At 40.2% G+C, this 20,300-nt stretch overlaps 1 protein-coding gene across 1 annotated transcript in view; it reads left to right on the forward strand.

Annotated features, from left to right (window-relative positions):
• Positions 1-322: 322 nt before the first annotated feature.
• LOC117466354 (low-density lipoprotein receptor-related protein 1B-like) overlaps positions 323-20,300 on the forward strand; it is a 351,481-nt gene continuing 331,503 nt past the window's right edge. The window contains 2 exon segments of the mRNA XM_034109562.1: positions 323-488; positions 7,080-7,376. Of these exon segments, the coding sequence (XP_033965453.1) occupies positions 323-488; positions 7,080-7,376 (463 nt within the window).

The raw sequence follows: 20,300 nt of genomic DNA on the forward strand, positions 1-20,300 counted from the left end.
TCATGGCCCAGGCGCAGGACTGCACTCTCCCTCAGCAACAACCAGAACCAGACTTCCTGCTTTTCCTGCCTACTAACTGTCAAAAGAAACAAAACTGATGTCAGACAAGATATGGCGGTGCAGATCCTCGCTCAGTCCTCCCTTTTTAAAAATCACTTCTAAAGCTGGAGAAGAATGCTGAACCTATAAGCTGAAAATGTCGGGGCTATCAGGATGATAATGAGCCTGCAACTATGACAGGGTCAAACAGGATCAAACGCTGCTGCTAATTTTGGATCATGCAAAACAAGAAGTGCGGGCCGAATGTGGTGCGAGGGTTGCCATGGTGATCACTCATGTCAGTCAGGGACAGGAGCACCAAGGCGACCTGCAGAGCCACAGATGTACGACCCCGAGGTCATGTGAAGTGGGCCTCCGTGTAGCCGCATGTCAGCGTATACTCATGACAAGCCCCCGTCCTGTCCTGTATGTCAGGACCTGTACCGCAAGTGAGTGACACGCTATGCATGATTGGCCATTAGTCCACACTAGCTTATGCTATTCAGTGGTACGACCAGCCACTAGCTCTTGATTCCCTCTGACACGGCCGCTACTAAAGCCCGCTGGACCGCGCTGAGAATCATTCCTATTGACATGTGCCTTTGTGCATGCCAACACTCACATTTCATGAAGGGTTGTTCAATGTGAGCCGATGTGACTGTGTAAAGGTGGGTGACTCTAGCTAATTTAGGGTAGAGGTGAATAGAAGAGGCAACATTTCAAGAGCTAATGCGGCTCTGGTGTTAGGGCATATGTACAAATCATTTCGAACATAAGTAGAGCACTTTATCAGAGTCTGAAAAAAAAGCAGTTGTAGCTGTTCAATCAAAGTGTAGCCACTGTGATTGTGATGGGAACAATTCAGTCAGCTCTCAGAAAGAAGGGGGTAAAAATGAAAGCCTCATGGAATTATTCATTTGTTTTTTTCTTCCAGTAGCAGAAATCAGTGCAATCCTGGCAGTGAGAAACAGCAGAGACTGCTTGAGAAATGTCCTTGAAGCCTTGGACTTGTTCATTCTCGGTGACAACTCAATAATAAAACACGACAGATTGTTCCGCATGAAAGTTAGGCATGTAGCCATCTCATCCCGGATACATTTCTCTGTCACCGTAAACAATGTTTCCCTTAATGAATTTATGACGCTCTGACAGGACATGGCTGCTTGTATTTGAGCAGCACTAACAGCTTGGTTCATCCGCTGGTAATGAATACGCGTTGCAGAAGTACATGCATTTAGGAGAAGCGTTTAAAGAGGACATTTGAATAGTTTGCAGTGATGCAGTCGACAGAGACAATGCTTAGTTTTTTCCTTAGCAACAGTCTCTTTCTGAATATTATCGTTTTAATGATAACAGGTAAGATTTATATAGCCCTTATCACACTTCTCAAAGACACTCTACTTACAGAGGGGAAAATAATCAAACTTAAAAAAAAGATGTTCAGCAGCTTATTAAGACCTAGAGTCACATTTTAAAGTTTAGCACCTCTAGTGGTTGTGTAAGAAACAACAATTTGAGGCATAATGCTCGCGTTGATTGCAAACGCTCCGGATGGTCGTATATTCACATAACCTTCTCTGGAAAATCCTAAATTGTAGTACAGTTTGGCCATTCAAATGCTTTTTGATTAGATTTCTGGCGAGAAGTGTATATTGTACCTTTAGAATCCACGTCCAGTGGATGTGTAGGATCTATAGTTTGATAGATATTACGAAGATGATTTGAGGTCTCACCAGGAGAACGTGTATATGCGGCAGCGTCCATGTAAAGTTAGAGTCAACCCTCACGGGGTGAAAACAGCAAACAACATTTCAAATGTATATCATGCCGTTTTTGTATTCCTACTCCAAGCTTCCATAAGTGGGTCAAAAATGACCCGCATGCATTTTCTATGGAATCCTCTGGGAACCTTTGATTCTTATCACCTGTGGCTGTCAGGAATACATTCACTGTGGGCCACACAGACTACAAGTGACACCTCTCAGGAAGATTATTTTACACAGCATGATCAGTATAATAATAATACATTATATTTGTATAGGGCTTTTCAAGGACTCAAAATCGCTTTACAATATAAGGGAAGGTTAGGGTGGGGGGTATAGGACTATCAAACTTGATCAACCGGCATGGATTGATGGGGGGTGGGCTATGAGTAGACAAGAGGAGAAGAGATGAGTTTTGGAAAGGGACTTGAATACTGTGAGGGTCTCAGTATAGCGGAGATCTTTGCATCAATATGTTCAAAACGATTTTTTTCTAAATGTGAATTTTTTTTCTGAAATTATGTGATTTTTCTTAACCAAAATGACAAAAATGGCATAATATCACATGTTATTCTAACACGGGTCCTTTTTGACCCACTTATGGAAGAGTGGGGTCCAGTCACTCGTGGATCTAAGGGTTAAAGGGGTTGAGGTTGTTTAAATATCAGGGTTCTATTTCCTAAGCCCTTTAAAAACGATGTGTTCATGTTACCTTTGATGTGTTACACCTTTGGCTGTCAGATATAGCTGCTATCAAACTAAACCTACTAGCATTTTGAAAGTTACTAAACTGAACATGATTGTATGGCTGCGCCTTTGATAGTTGGTGACCCTCCTACACACAACGTTTAGTATTCTTTACAGTTCACACTTAATACTTTATTTTCTCCTCAGTGAGTTTGTTCACCTTTTAACCTCTTGCACATATCAGTACAGATACATGATGGAACACTCCTTTGTTTCATACATTTAGTATTTTAGCATTTAATTAGTTTCTGTGTGTACTAAAAAAAAGTAATATATTACATATTACATATTACTTTAAAAAAAAAAAAATATTACACTACTTCGTTACTCTCTACATAAAGTAACTCGTTACTTTACTCGTTACTTTACTCGCAGGGCCGGCCCACCCCTCCCTGCAGGCAGATCACGCAGACTGCTAAAGTTTCAAATGTTCTCTTTAGTTCAGTTTCCATTGAGACTGATCCAGATCCTGAATGTTTTCCTATCTGACCGTGGCTGTCCTCTGTCTCCTGCTATCTGTATATTTTGCGCAGTCTATCTCTGCTCACGCTGTTGCGTCGGCGTGTTCTCCTGCGTGTTGGCCATGTGTTGCACTGGAATCAGACACCGCAAAGACTTCAGCCGAGCACGTACGGAACTGCGCATGCGTGAGTGGCAATAACTCTCCTTACCAGCAGGCAGCGGTAGTGTGTATTCGTCTTTCAAAACAGGCAACAACCGTAAAACAGAGAAGAAGAACAGACCGTGATATAAACAAACAACAAATAGCTGTGCGTTAGCTTCACCTTAGCATGTGTTCTTTGCAGATGTTTGTTGAGGTTTGATTATGACTGATTTTAGAAAGTAACGAAGTAACGCGTGTCGGGGCAATGTTAGTAACTGTAGTGTGATTACTGAATTATAAAAGTAGCGCGTTACACTACTCCGTTACTGACAAAAGTAATATTATTACACCCAACTCTGCTTGTGGGTCATCTTGGGCAAAAGGTGCAGCACCTGAAACAGCTCTGAAATACAGGAAGTGGCCAATCGGATTGTGCCAGGTGCTTGTCAGATCCTGTGGGGGAGATTGGGATTTGGGATATATTATAATAATAATATAATTGGAATGTATTACCCCTTTGGCTTCAATTTGTTTGGTGAGATTTGTCTTGGTGTGTTGGTTGGTTTATTTACCTTACTTTCTGTTCAGTTAAGGTTGAGTTCTGTTCATTTCCCTGATTTAACATGCCCAATAAAACATATTATGTCAATAGTTTAACTTTATTTGTTGACTTTGTGTTGACTCCTTATGCCAACCAGCTTGGTGCCTCACAATGATCAAGATCTTCAGAACAGCTCCACAGAACATGAGGTGAGATTGTTTTTTTGTAATTTGCTCTTTGCAAGCTCTTTTGAATGCTGACACAACCTTATTACAGCAGTGTGTATTAAGTGTATTACTTTGCAATTGCCTGTGGTTTTACTGTTTTTAGGGCAGCTTGTAATTGCCTGTAAAATACTCCAGTCTACATTCCAATAACCTTGGACTCTGCAAGTGTATAAACTGACATACTCCTACAGTAGAAAACCATGCCACCCCTGCATTTGACTTTAGTTTCGCCCTGATCGATCCACACCAATATTTAAACATTGTTTGCTGTCTACACATGTGCGTGCTATATGCATTGCTCTCATTTTCTACTCCTAACATTGTTCAAAGCTATGACACGCTGCTATTCTGAAGTTCTCCCACACTCAGCTCAGATGCATCATCCATTCCAAACAAAGGAACATATCTACTTCTAACCCTCAGCAGCTCTGACAATTGTAGCCATGATTTCACAGCACATAGGCATTTTATCTTTGAAACGAAAATAGTATTTTGGAAATTACTAACCCTAGAAATGTGTTTTTCTTAGCCGTGGGATGTAAAAAAAGGCAAATCACAAATGTAAAACATCCGAACTCAATTGCTCTTTTAAGTTGGCGGATATGAATACTCTTGCTGTTATAACACCCACAACCCTAGTGGTAAAAAAATAAACCTTGTATTAAATAGCGTATATGTGTTTTATATGGCTGATGAAAAATACTTGTACTGGCTCATGAAGACTTATACATATAATATATTATTACTGGTGATGCAGAACTAATTTTTTCCATACATTTAAAAAAAAAAATTCACTTTAGGTGCACTTAATTGCCGGCAGCTGAATTTAAACAATATCATGTGAGATTTACTGCATCATAATATCACCATCATCTTGTCAGGCTTAAGTAATTCATTTTTATCCGAATGATCTTTGATCTGACCAATCAGGTTCCTCCATGCCAGTGAGGAGCTACTGGCAGCTATGCATGGGCGTCGTTTACTGTAGGTGCTGAATTGTCAGCAATTATATCAGAACAATAGTATTATATTTATATAAGAAGTTCAATGAATACACAGAAGGCTTTGCTCAATGTAAAATATGTTTTGCGCTCTTCTTCCGACTGGCTTTGGAAAGGCTTTGATTGAAATATGGCTCCTCCAATCAACTGCCAAGTATTATAATGTGTTGTGCCAGCTAATTTCCATAATGGTTTCTCAGATGGTTCTGTGAAACAAACCATATGGTATATATGGTTTATACATTGAAACACAAACATTTCCATTTTTTGTAATCAGAATTGTGAGCCATTAGAATTAAGTCTATTGACTGTTTTCTGCAGAAAGTGGATAAAAACAAAGAAGATTAAGGACAATTTTCACAAAAATACCATGCAGACTTTGCAATAGCCCCATGAAAAACAATAGACCTTTCCAAAAGATTGACTCTTTAAATATGTTGGAGTGTCAGGAACTCTTAAACCAACTAATTTGAAGTCTGTGGATACACGTTTCTTTCAGCTACTGTTGTGTTGCTGCTGGTCAGTTTTTCCTGGTAATCATTTAAAACTCTGGTGAGTCTTTGTAATTTAAAATGCATTTTCTGCTCAAGACATGTCTCTTTCACATGTCAATGCATGCTTACAGTACTGACATATTTTTAATAATTGCCTTCTTGTAAGCTCAGCGCCATATTTGTTTTGCTCCTCTATCGAAACAGCAAGAAAGTCTCAAGTGGACTGCAGCAATTCACCACAATGACATTTATCACAGCAGTTCTAAATCAGAGGGCTTTCAACTTTTCTCACTGTGCTTTTGTTATTTTTGTTTACCTCTATCAAAGATAAGCACTTACAATGTAGCAACACAAAAGCTTCCAATTATTCTTCAGGCAGGCTTTTAACCTGAGCTTTATGGCAACAGAACACAACTGCCTTGACTACAAATTGGCAGTTACTCCATGAACCTCTGGTGCATTAGGCCAAAGCACTGTGAAAATATACAAGCTCCGAAGTGACCACAGCTTCTCAGACGGATCAATAAGCCTCATGGTCTGGTATTTAGGAGGGATGTTTGAAAATGTTGCCATATAGAGTGTTGCCCTTTTAAGATAAACGGGGAAAAAAAGGGCCAACAGTTTGCAGTTCTCTGTGTAGCTCAGTTCTTAAGGACATGGCTTTGGAGGGTTGCTGGTTCAAGTCTAAGTAGGAACCAGTGCGTGGACTGGCACCTTGAGAGAGGCCAATTCTCCTCCTGATTCTCTGGTGCTGTTGAACAAGGCACTAGATCTCTAAACTCTAATAGCTGCCAACTGCTCTTAAGAAAAGGACGGGTTACATACAGTGTTAATATCACTGTGTTTTCAATGCTGTGTGTGTGTGTGTGTGTGATACTTTATTGTTTTATTTTATTGTTTTATTTTAGGTGACACTTTTGGGTGTCCTCGACATTTGGTCTGTCGGAATCAGTCAGGTTTTCGCAACAGATTGTTGTTTCTTTGGCAGTAGTGGTGGCAGACTGGCAGTAACTCAGTTCGTAGGGACATGGCTTGAAGGGTCGCGGGTTCAAGACCCGGAAAGGACCAAATTACAATGTTTCAACTGTACTCGTAAATGGGACAATTTACCGAGGTGCCAATGAGCAAAGCACTTGACACTACTTGACAACTATGAGCAGTCTAAATCTGACTGTGTGCGATGTCAAGTTGAATCCTCAATGTATTCTTCTTTGGTTGAGTTCTGGGTTGTCCTTGACATGACTGTAAAGAAGCTCAGTCACATTTGCCCACATTGTTATAAAGATTAAGGCTAAAAGCTTAATCTGTATCATACGGTTTAGTAGGACGATACAGGATATTTGATTATGTTTTAACAGTTAGAGACAATGGTGAGAGCAGAGCTTATAGTGCCCTTCCATTCTCTGACTTTTTCTTTTTTTGACTAACCCCCCTGCCTCCGAATCACCTCCCCCGGACTTCAGTCTGACACCCACTGCGCTGACTGCACAGCTAACCAATATGATGAATTTCAGGGGAGCTGCGCCACCTTGATTGGGTTTAATCATTGAGAAAAAGACAGGAAACGTACTCATTCTTTATCCTCCTACACTCCCCCACCCCGCCTTCCCCTCCATTGCCCCAGACTCTCATCTCTCCTGCCGTCTCCGGTGCGTCTGTTCAGCTGCACAGAGCGGCGGTGTGCATGTGTCGCGGAGCGGGGGGAGCGCTGCACTGTTCTGCGCACCGGTTCCGCTGGACATCACCGTGTTACGGCGCTACGACAACCGGGTGGTGGTGGTGGTGGAGGGGGAGACTGGACCCCGGACCGGGAGCAGGAGCAGGACCGGGAGAAGCACCGTGGCTCTTTATAGCCCGCTCTCCGAAAACATGTCCGAGTTTTTCCTATTCGCTTTTCTAGCCCTGTTCTCGGGATTATTTCCGTGCGCCGAGCCCTCGGCGGTGTCGGGCGAGGAGAGAGGTAAGGATCACCGGGCCGTCGGGGATGCGCAGTCCAGGGGAAACTTGGCACCACGGGGCCGTCTTATAGTGCTGTCTGGGCTTGTTACAGGCACCAAATGTGCAGCTGCTGGATGTATAACCTGTCTTTAAAAGCCATAATTCATGCATGATAAAGAGTGTGAAATTGCTCGTCATTCTTCTTTTTGTCCAGTGGGATGATACACTGGAAGTCTGTATCTCTTCTGCTGTCATCCAGGATGTTGCGTTATAATGCGAGGCAGCCGATAAATCCCAAATAACGACACCACCTTAATTGGAACACATTGAACTTGCCCTGCGCATTAGGAAAGCGTTACATTTTATTTTGTGCATTTTCAGGAACATTATGGGCTGTTGGGAGCCAAAATAGAATCAGTGTCGCTGACTGCAGGCGGGTAGCAGCGCTATCCTACGGTGCAGCAGGTGAAAATATCCCCCGTGCCAAAGTGTGTTTTGTCCCTCACCGAGAGTAGCTTGTGTTTCTGGCCCGGGAGCAGCACAGTGTCTGGTGGAGACGCAGTTGGTAGGACTATAGTTCTGAGGAGACAACTCTAGATCTTTGGTGCTGTGTGTAATCTTGTAAAGTGATGTCTAGGAAGTCATTTATGAGTAGCATATTGACTGTTGCACGTGGGAAACTAAATTCAGTCACTAATTTACAGCATATCTGTATCCCTGAGTGCTGTCTCGCAGGATATTCACATTTAGAACACTTCCTTCTGGTGTCCTATGCGACCATTTGAGGGCATAGTCAACCAAACTAGCCTCACCTAGTTTATTTGCAGACATAAGATATTTATGCTAACCAATATCTTTCACTGCTACAATCACAGAGGGTTATTTATTTTATGATCATGTTTTTCCTCAAAGGAAGAAAATCCACTACTTAACTATGTTGGAAATGGATACTTCTGCTGAATTTTTATTTGCTAATACTTCAACTTTTTTTGGGTGCTCTTTATTTTTTGAGGGCTGACATTTGGGTGTAGACATGCTACATAATGGGAAAGGTGCATACTGTACCTGCTCCATAGTATCGGAATACTCGCAGTGACAGGAAGCAGATTTATCTATAAAAACTTGATTGAATGCTGTTGTGGAGCATCGTATTTCCATTAACTGGCCTCAAAGTCACAGCTCCCTCACTTCTTCGTCCTCCTGCATAGCAATGACTGCCGAGATCTGCTTGGTTGTTTGTGAGACTGTCCCAAATGCAACCCAGCATGGAACACCGGAGCTTGGGAGTTCGCCTGGCAATCACAGTAGGCGAGAGAAACACGGTTTACCTCTTCCTGCATGAAATGAAAATATGAATTTGTCTCTTGAAGTCCCTGAGGATACCCATGCTCTAAGGAGGAGTGGTTATGGTGGTGGGGGGGTGGAGAAAACACACATCTGACATTTTTTATAGACTGCTGAAGTTTGTTCGTGAGCTTTGCAGCACTGAGCTTGATTTATGTAGATGTAATTAAGGTTAAGAACGTGCCATTGGATTGTCACGTATGGGCCAGTATATGATATTTAAATTTGGAACAGTTAATCTGGGATAATATATTCAGACACACGCGCAGATCTCAAAGTAACATTGGGACCTAGGTCTTTGTCTGCGAGCTGATGGCGTCCTGCTCCTCTGCTTCTGGAACGAGAATAAATGAAAGCTCTCAAAGCCGTGTCTAAATGGACACTAATGATGATAGCATTTCTTATTTCTTCCAACACCAAAGCTGGTTGTTAGCCCAATTAGTCCAAAATTAATTTGCTTTGTGGTAGCAGCAATGTTCCCTTGAATGTCAAGTAGTGGTTTCCCATTTGAATTCGGAATGCTCTTTTATTGAATGGCTTTTTTCCTCTTTAGAACGCCTGTCCCACTCCTTATCTATTTTGTCCATCTAACATTGAGAATGCTGACCTGGCCGCCATGGCAGCACACGACTGATCGCACAAAGACAGGCTTTAGAACTTCAGACAGTTCAGTCTGCCGCCTGTTTATGCAATACAAATAATATCTTTTAGATGTTTTTTAAACTTTCCTTTCCTTGATCTCAGTCAGTGACCGTACCAAGATAAGCATCACTTAGCACAACCAGCTCAAGGTTGTTTGAAATGTATACCCCATTTAAAAAGATGATGTTATAGTGGAAGATAGGTCCATGCACTAATACAGGGAAGGCGGCCTTTAGGAGCTAATTAAGGGAGATAGTGAGATAGTATCGCCGGAGTGCATGCAAGTGCCCGTGTGTGTCAGTGGGTGCAAAGGCCAGCAAAAAATCTAAGTGATGGAGCATTGTTTGTGTCTGCTGCATGTTGGCCAGAGGGGATAACAACACATATAGGTTTTCCTGGTTTTAACCCCTTAAACTTAGTTTCTTTCTGTTTTGAGTGTTTGCAAATTAAGATTTTTACTTATAAAAAGAACAAAATAGGCAACACGACTAAATCATTACTGCATAGGATCATAGCATATGACTTATACAGAGCATTGTGTGATCTTAATATGCCCTTACATCTGGTATTTTATCACTCATTCTAATGGAAGAAGAAACCTTAATCTTTTTATTTTGCAACCTACATGTTCTGTGAAATTACTTCCATTTTATAGTCTTTTTAACTGTTATTTTATTTAACTTGGAATCATGCAATATGTTGTAACATCAACACATGAATGGATCTTTTAAACATGAATAATACAAAGTTGAGTAGTATATTCCATAAAAAACATTGACCTTGATGGTAATTCTCTTGAACTTCTGAACAGATTGTGTTATGGAAATTGTGAGTTTTTGTGGTACTCGACCCATACAAGGGAGAATAAGTCAGGATATTTTTAAGCCTGTGCTGCTTCGATTTGGACCGCTCTTTTAAAATCTGTCCCTTGTGAGCCCTCTCTAACTTTTATGGAAGTGCATCACAAACGCACCGCTTGAAGTCAGAGAGCCTGGGATAGGAGGGTGAAAAAAGCCCCAGGATAAACTTTAGGCTATAGCATTTATGTTCTTTCCTCTGTTATGTGGTGTACAGCATTTTAAGATTTCCTAGATATGTTATTTGGAAGTATACAGAAGTACACATAGTGAGATAACTAATGTGTTACTCGTTACCTGAAGCTGTCTTGTGAATGTTACATTTCTAAAAAGGGTTATCTTGTAATCCAATAGGCTTATATTACTTCTAGTAAAGCACACCATGGTAATATTTCTTAGGCACAACATTATTCTTTAACAAAGGCCCCATTTTCAAGCATCAGTACAATGTCACACATTCAGTCCCTACTTGTACCTATTCATAGTAAAAAACGGTCCTAATTGACGGTGACTCCAAGCCAGCGTGTTGGTGTAACAGCACGTGGCACCATGCCACAGTTTGGGGAATTTGGGTATTTAATAATCTCTGACATCTGCACAATGACTATCTATAACTCTGCTTCCTTAGTGCTGCTGAGTTAAATAAATGTTCACTCTACTTAATGTCACCATTGTATCCTTGCTCGTTTAATAGATGGCTTGGAAGCAGGAAATTGGTCACTAAATTGCAGTTGGACATGATAGATTACCACCAAATGGAGATTATGTAAATCACTTGCCTTTTGGCAACATTAAACGCAAAATACTTACTGTTCTTGATGATCCGCGGACCTTCTATGACATGCAGCCTACACTGAGTTGGCGTTATAGGAGAAATGCTGGGCAGTGACTAGTGGGTGACCTTCAAAGGTTGGACTGATCTCTGTTTTCATAGCTGTTTCGCGTCTTTTTCTGGGAAGCATGAGACTGCAAGCTGTGAGACCTCCTTTGTAGCTCACCTTTCTGTCCACATCCTTTTCTGACACGGTGGCAAAAGTGTCTACATCAGCAATAGGTGATCCTCAGGGCGGAAGGTGGTTCGCACTCATCTGGCTAAGCTGTCTTCACCCAGTGTAGATCCCAGATGAAGCTGGTTTGGAAAGAGTAAATACAGTCAGCGTTTAGATAGGGGCGAAGTCAAGGGTGGTGCTCCTGGGAGGTGAAGCAACTAGAAGGAAAACGTGCTAACTGGGCACTGATTGCCGTTGTTTTTGGCAGTCACATCCCTGACTTAAGGTGCTTTTTAATTGTCCATTACTTCACATGTTAGACTTGAATGGAAAAACCGACAAACATCATACTCTTGGTTCTCTGGGTTCGTGTGAGCCAAGAGCTTAGGCAGCATTTTCCGCAGAATTGCAATCAGTCTTTTACACGCCATGAAAAAACATCAGAACAGCTGACACATCTATGCGGTGATGTCAGCTAAGTGTTGCTGTCATTGAGCTCTTACATCCATCTTGGGGCAGAGTTGAAGTTTGGCCTGGAGAGCCACAGGAGGAAGCGAACCAGCCCCCATACGTGACATTACGGTATGCAATGTGATGTTGGTGGTGCTCGGCTGCCTCCAGTAGAATACAGTTATTGAATGAAGCCATTGGATCTTCATAGTTTCTCCTTTTTATTATCACCTCTCACAATCCTAATGGATTACAATTGAATCAGTAATGTTTTGGCTCACGGTGTAAAAAGCCATTGGCTGTAAATTGACTTGTGGCATTAATTACCAATAGCAGGAGGAGCTAAATTGTTTACCCTTATGTTCAATTTGTGTTGATGTTTTGTGCAGACTTAATTATCTTGGTCGCATGGGGATAGGATTTTTTTAGAAATGTTACATCATTTAAGAAGTGAATAATGAATCTATACGTCTTCATTCGGAAGAGCTCCATCTTGCAGGAGTTGACTCGCAGAACTAAGCTTGGCTGTAAACTGAAATGGCTGCTCGATACAAAAAAAAGTGCGGATAAATTATGAATGTAGGAAAGCATATCTGTTTTATTGCCAAATATGCTAATGAAAATGGGGCTCATAACTGCAGTAGCGAGATAAACCACTCCTTTCGCAAGTTGAGTATGAGGTCTTTAGCGGGAGATGGAAAAGATAGAAGGCATCGTAAAAAATGAAATGTAATGGTGATGTTATGTGTCTTGTTATAAATGATGAACAAAACCTTTGCTCATGCACAAGCAAGACCTGCTGAAACTTTCACTGTGTATTTCTTATGGCACAGAGTTGTTTGGAGTCACCTGTCTGGAGAGCAAAGGTTAAAGTTAGTATGCAACTGGATGAAAAAAATATTTCTGGCAGTTTGAAAGGGTGAACTGCTGGCTGTAAGGAGGCAGCACCCTGAGGAGATGCATCATTCAAAGTGGTGTTTGCGCAGCATGTGCTGACGTCCAATGCTACATCAGTGGAGCCTTGTAGATTGTATTGTTGCTTCTACCTAGTTCTTCCATTCTGCCTTCACAGGCCTAGAGGCTTTGCAACTGTAGCCTTCACTTTGTTTACTTAGCTTTTGAGTCAGCTAACATATGCTGCTACCAGAACACTTATAAGTCAGGGGCTTTCCTGCTGAGATTTGTGTACGTTTTGGGAATAGGTAGTGTGGAGTTTTAATGTAGGGGGACCATTGCCCTCACTATTTTATACTTCAACCTCCAATTTAACTGGCTTGTGTTTATTGCTGATGTCTGTCTATCCTTGCAAAAAGGGCTGTTTTTTATTTACTGTTCTTTACTTCATTAAAGTATCCTGCCCAAGCAGTCTGAAAAGTGAAGCCAATGCAGTAGCTTTAAATCTGCATTTTCTTTACTAGCCATTAGTAGTAGGATTGTATGGAAGTCTATAAAAAAAACTACCCTTATTCTCACTTGGTTTGGTCACTATGTATCCAATGTGTTTATTGTCTAAATTACCAGTTTCAAGTCAGCATGATATTTTGTAAAATAATTCTCCTATTTAGAGTAAATTAGTAGTATTCAAACCAATCGGTGACGTCACGTAAACCACGTCTACTTAGACCACTTCTTGTATTGTGTATGCTCCAAACAGAATAGAAAATTACAAGAAATGTATTTTTAGTACAGTATCGTGAGCTGTTGAACGTTTCTTAGTCCATGAGTGAAGTATAGAGGTGGTGAAGACGTAGCTATATCCGGAGCATTTCAGCATTTCACCCTGCATGAAGACTTAGCTCATTGTTGTGTGAAGAAGCCGTTTTATTTCTTGGCAACCTCACATCCAAATATTAAACCGGCATATTGAGTTCCCCTTGTTAGAGTTCAAGCGTTGCACCTATGCATCAGCCCCAACAACAAGCATCTCCCTGATTAATACTTTAACATTTGATTCATCACTTTGTGTGGGCAGAGAGCATTTCCTGCTGGTGTCTATAGCAGACACAGCACAATTTAATTTAGGGGAATAGACTGGTGGAGGCTCTGCTGTGTTGTAGAACTACTCGATTTAAAGTTATCGGCTCAGGAAATTTCAGCAGGAACACAAAAAACGAATAGTTTTAAATGGTGACCTGCTATAATTGGCTAGCCAAATAATGCACAAAAGTCACATGTTCGGGCAAACTGGCCACTGCAGGCGGATCATGACCGATCTGCAGGTCAGGAGTGCTGGTGTCGAGCCCCGGGGGGCAACGGTGGTGGCCAGAGGGCCAGAGTGAGGGCTGCTCAAGCCTGGCTGGGGACTCTCTCTCCCAGCTGCCACCTGGCACCGACGAAGGCTCAGGGCTCCATCATGCAGACTTGGCCCAGAAAAGCAGAACAGGGGAGGGATTCATCCATCCCCCAACAAGCTTCATTCAGCAGACGAACCTAGGGCCAGTTGGTGATACTACGCCGTGTCCTTCTTAAAAGAAAAATTGGCACACTGCAATTAAGAAATATTGAGCCTTCGGGTGTACACCTATGTAATAATCCATATTTTTTCTTTATGGATTCAAACATAAAATGCTTATGGAGCAATCGCAGCATGGAGGATATTTCTCTCTTTCGTCTGATATGCTTTTCAGTCTTTTCCACAAGCCATTGCATTTTAAAAAGCTTTAAAGAACTTCAGATAATAACCAGAAGATTAATACACAGAACAAATGATCTTTAGTGGAAAATGCTGTGTATTGTGAACAGTATTTACAAAAGGCATGCATCATTAGGGGTTTCTTTGATATTAGGCTCGCCAAAGGCAAACTTTCTCTTCCACAAACGGTAAATATTGTCCTCGATGCAAACAGACAGGTGAACACAAACTAAGCTTTTCTGTAAATGAATGTCTTTACTGTGATGTGTCCCTGGCAGAGCCCTCTGCAGCCCAGTCCAGTTAGATAGAGGAGAGAAGGGGGGGAATTATTGGCATCATTTTCACGCCTGTGTGCAAAGCAACGAGTGGGCATCTAGTCTATTGTCGACCGCTCTGGGCTGCACTAAGAATCTACCACTCTGATTCTTACAATATCAATTTGGAGGAGAAATCCTCGGTCCGTGTCCGGGCCTGACAGTACACGGAAAGAGGTTTTTGGGCCTAAAATATTTTCCGAGATTGCCACTGGGGATGAATAATTGAATGCACTCTCATGGCATAGTGCATGAATTGAAAATCAAAGATGAAACACCACTGCTGCCCCAACTTACACCTGCAGCAGGCGCGCTGTTCACTCTGAACAGCTGTGATACGTCTGGCCCACGAGGTATTGAGTTCAGTCTTGCGGGAGCGCAATCGCAGAGTTACTTTGTGTTAAAATTAGATTGCCAAATACATCACCACCAGCTGTCATCAATCTGATTCCCTAACATGTTTCCGAGCTGCTATTGATCTCTGCTCCCCGCCACCCTCCCTTTTCACGCAGTGTTGGATTGGGACTCCTATTAACTGCCTTCCCATCAATCACAGTTCACCCATGTTTGTTTGTAGAAGTCTTTGATACGATTAGAGCCCCTGCACTGCACGCTACGTGGTTGTCAACCCTGTTCCATTTTCTTGTGTCGGCTGATTTGAAATGCGTGCAGATGCTACCCTTTTTGCTTTAGTGATGTGCCTCGCTGCTCCGGAGCAGAGACCAGAGATTAAGCACTTGGGCCTCAAAGATGTCGGCTGTCAAAGGTATCTCTCGGTGCTCAATGCCTGATAAGCACCACTTGTTTCTGAAACAGCCCGTGCCAAGAAGAACACACTGGAGAAATAAAAACCCTTTTAGACTTACTGATATGTAATATGTTTCTCGAAGAGCGTACATTTTCATGATTGCTTTTGTGGCCTTGGACATTCAGCAATTGAAGATAAGTCCACATATAGTTTTTTTTTGGAGAATAATTGGATTAGTCTTATTCCTTTTTTCTACTACTTACTTTTTTTCACCATTTAATGCCAATTCGACTAATTTTACACGCATACATTATGATTTCTCACACTTCTGGTCATACTTAATTCCTTTCTATTTAATTCCATTTGGAAAACTATTTCCATGAGACTTCTTATTCAGGCAAGAAAAGTAATTTACACCCAAATAATGAGAAGCCAGCAATACCTTGTGATAGGGTTGAATACAAAAGACAGGAGTTAACGTATCCAAACACCTACAGTAAAGTACAAAATAAGTTAAAAATATAATATACTACCGAATTGAGGGCATTAGAAATGGATATTGATAAAATATATTTAATGGGAATTTTACACTCAAAATCTAGTACATTTGATTTGTGAAAGCTTAGGTTGAAAAAGTTTGTTAGTGAAATGTAATATATATTTAATTTTTCATAGTTGAATGACAATTACTTTATTATTATTATTATTATTATTATACCAGCTTGTCTTTGTTGATGAAGGACAACATTCTCTACATATTTTAGACACTAAAACATGAGATAAAGTATTTATTAAAGATGGAAACATTTGAAACAAACCAAAGATGACATTGCTTCGACATCCTTCAGTCAGAATCTTCGGTGATGAAGTGGTGTTATAATCACATATGTACGGATATGCGTACGGGTAGTGACAACTTCAATTCTCTTATTGAAGAAAGGACAAACTGCACACATCAGTAGCCATGAACATGTGTATCCAACAATATAACAGTCTCATAGTTACATTAGATGTAGGTCTGACACTATGTGGTTAAGGAAACATATCCTTTAATGGGATGATATCCAGCAGAATAGCAGGTAAAGACATGTAGCCTTTGGTGTTCATTTTTTGGCTTTGTAGCATTGAAAAGTTGAAAACAAGGTTTTTATTGGAAAACAACAACAAGTTAGAGCTGAATGTAGGTGAATGATTGCTGTGCCAACTCAGCTATAAAGAGAACTTTTCTGCAGCAGGATGTATACATTGCAAAGAAAATGAAGCCTTGGTTATGGGCTTGTCATGGTTTATTTAAGAATTTGTTTGAATATAATAACCCGGACCCATTTCTACTTTTGGGAAAATTAAGGGGACATTTATTTAGACTAAATAGACCACCTAGAACACATGTCTGACAAGTAACCCCCCCTAGTGTCAAATATCTGAAATGTGACATGTCACAACAGGTTAAATGTAATAAAGGACATGTTACATTTTTGTTATGTAAGCATTTTAATTCTTAAATGGCTTGAATGTTACCAGTAGCAACAAAAAACAAGCTTTTGAAATGTTGCTAGTTCGGTCACATGTGTTAGTCTGGCACATGGACATCTTGGATATGTTGTTAAGGGAACACAACATCACATGTCCTGGACCATAACCCACCAGACTGTTCAGTGTGTGTCACTTAGGGACTTCATGAGATAAAATAAAGGCTAAAGCTGTATAAGGAACTTTCCAGAACATTTAAAGTTCATGTGACACCCGTGTCACGGTGGGTCCTTACTGGAAAATAACTCTTCAATATTGTATTGGTTATTCTAGTAGCAAATTGCAAGTCATTAATCAATAACGTTGAAGTAACCATTTAAAAACTCCATTCCATATCAAACGTATGCTATCTGTCATGAGAACTGACTATAATCGGATTGTGACATCATGACTGCTCTGTTGCTTAGTGATCAGATTGAACTTTGTGCACAGCAACTATTAAATATACATCTTAGGAAGTATAATAATAATTATGAGTGCTTCTTAATAGAACTCTATCAATAATGTGTTGATCGGGTTTCCGCATTTCACAAGGTCATCTTTAATGGGTTATTTCAGTATAACAGACTAGCAGCTTGCACTAAAGTAAAAGGCAGGGAAACTTATGGAGGTTTTAGCAGCCTGTCACAGTTGAACACACCATCACACTCTCCTTCACACCCAGGGGCAATTTAAGGGTTCCACTTTACCAGATTTGCATTTATTTAGACTTGGTAGGAAACCTGAACCACTTGCAAACATGAAAAGCATTCAAACTTTGCACAAAAAAGTGACTGTGGCTTCCTCTCAGCCATGTTTTGAGTGCATGGACCTAAGTGAAGTTAAATACAAACCTAAGAGATGCTAAATAAATGTCAGTGTAGGAATATCTGCAGCCATCTGTTAAATGCAGATGTGCATGACCGTGTTAGTATGTGTAAGATGTGTAGCAGTAATCACAATTGTACTTCATGCAGTGGGAGGTGGCCATTCAATGGTAGAAAATGACCAAGTAAAGGTCACACCAGGATAGTGTTCAACTATCGGAAACAGATTAGACCACAGACAGCATGAAATAATGGCTTATGGAAAAGTTGGTGTTAATCTGAAGCCATGACACATTTTCTCTAAAAGGCTCAATTTGTTATAAAAAGTAGGCTGTTATTGGTACGATGTTATAGCTGTGGAACAAACTGTACTTAACAAAATGTACTTGTTAGCCCTGGCGAATTAATGATGTGTTTGCAATTAACTACCCAATCAAAATCCCTGTACAGCAGCAGGCATTATGCTGTTTGTTGCTCATTTCAAACATCTTTGTTTGTATTTTGTTGGTCGAACGCACTTACTGTATTGTAAGTCGCTTTGGATAAAAGCGTCAGCTAAATGCAATGTAATGTAATGTCATCTTTAATTACGGTTGAGAGATAAAAAATGTGCGCGGAGTGACCGAACATCGTTTATACTTCGACTCGGTGTATGTAATCCGACACATTCAAACAGTTCGAGTTTAGCAGCGGCGCTTGTGAGGTTAATAGCGTGTGACCGATTGTCTGACATTATTGTCTCATCACACTTACTCAGCACAAGCTTCTGTTATTGTTTTAATATGCTGTCCCCTCTCTCTAGCTCTCTTTCATGTTCTTCTCCTCTTTTTATTCCTGTTCAACAATTAATAGCCTCCAGTTGGGTAAAAATCAGAGGCATAATTCTAGGAAATACTGATTTTACAGCTGAACAAAGGGTTATGGCAGTCCTAGTAGAGGTATTTTTAGGGTAGGAAGAAAGCGACAAAATGCGCACGGAAATGTTTAATCCTTGTCAACTGATGGAAACCTCAATAATGCATTTATGTTAATGCGCATTATGCTTGCCCGCTTGTTCGAAAGCAACAGATTGCACCAGAGTTGTTGTGGCGGAATAGGTGTTGTCACTGTTGTTGTGGGTGCTGTTCCATGTTTGTTTGCTTGAATTTGAAATAGCAGTTTGAAATCTGACCCACATTGATGTAAAAACAGCAGTTTCTGTAGAGTTTTTTTTCTGTGGATTTGAAGTTTGATGAATGTGAGTTTGGATTGTTCAAACCCTTGAAGCCAAAGACTGTGTCGTATAAGTCCCAGCAGAGAAATCACATCTGTTCTGATCATTAGAGAATCACTCCATCCTCATTAACCAGGAAAAGCCAATAGAGAACATTTGGAGTGCTTTACCATAAAGAAGTGTGATAAGCACCACGATTAGACAGTCAAGCTTGACATAGCTGTGTCAGTTTCCCTAAGAAGGTTTTGTGATTTTTTTCAGTATGATGCACTTTATCGTTGTTAAGTAGCATTACAGAGATGCATGAACCCTAACCATACAGAAAAAAAATCCCCCCAAAAATCAAGCTAATCAATCACCGACCTCAGTGAAAGTTACTACTTTTATTTATCTAGTAATTCAATTCAATAGTAATATACTGTAGTATACAGTAAAGACACACACACATACATTTGTTAACCTACCCACCAATGATCTTCTATATACATACACACACAGTATATACACACACATTTACAAATAGATACACATGTACATACAGTATATATAAGTTTATATGTGTATATATATATATATATATATACATTTATACATACACGTACATGTACACATACATACATAGTTTTGTCGTAGGATTTAAATAAGGTCATAATAATTCAATACCAAAACAATAAAAAGAAAGAAGAAATTGAGGGAAATTAAGCAAAAAACAAATAATACATACAATTCCCTGTACAGATTACAATACAATTTATTTGTCATCATATTTGTATGTCAATTTATAACAACAAACAAAAAAAGGAGTATTTTTTCCCCCTTTCTTTTATCGTAGTTTGTGTATTCTGCTAATAAATTAATTCTACCTTTTGATTTGAATTGTTGAGAACAAGTGACACTCGAGACATTTGGGTTGAGTCCATTCCATGTTCTAACGATAAGCTAGGTATGTGATTTTAAAGTGTTGTGGATTGGCTGACTTTAATTTGGAATTGTGTGGAAGTTAAAGCAGCCTGACATAGTATATACAAGTTAAGGTGTTCAATGCTAAATTAGACCTGAGCATATAACTCAAACGTGGAAAAACATGAGAAACCTTGAGTAGCTGTTTTTGAGTCCGCGCCAGAGAATACTCCCATCTGTAATGTAGGGCTGTACCCGAATTAGGGCTGCAACAAACGACTCATTTGATAATCGATTAATCTATCGATTAATTAAACGATTAATCGACTATTCGGACTATTACTGTACGCCTTGCACAATTTCTCAAACGCTCTTATTTAGCCATCAACTTTTAGATTTAGCTTGAGGTTGTTTTAGGCATGTGGAAACTAACAATGAAGACAATAAAGATGAATACTTGATTCCAAAATACATATATTATTGAAATAACTTAAATTGTGAACAAAACTAACATTGCTTTT

The sequence above is a fragment of the Pseudochaenichthys georgianus genome, chromosome 21, assembly GCF_902827115.2.
Source record: "Pseudochaenichthys georgianus chromosome 21, fPseGeo1.2, whole genome shotgun sequence".
In the NCBI taxonomy this organism is placed as follows: Eukaryota; Metazoa; Chordata; class Actinopteri; order Perciformes; family Channichthyidae; genus Pseudochaenichthys; species Pseudochaenichthys georgianus.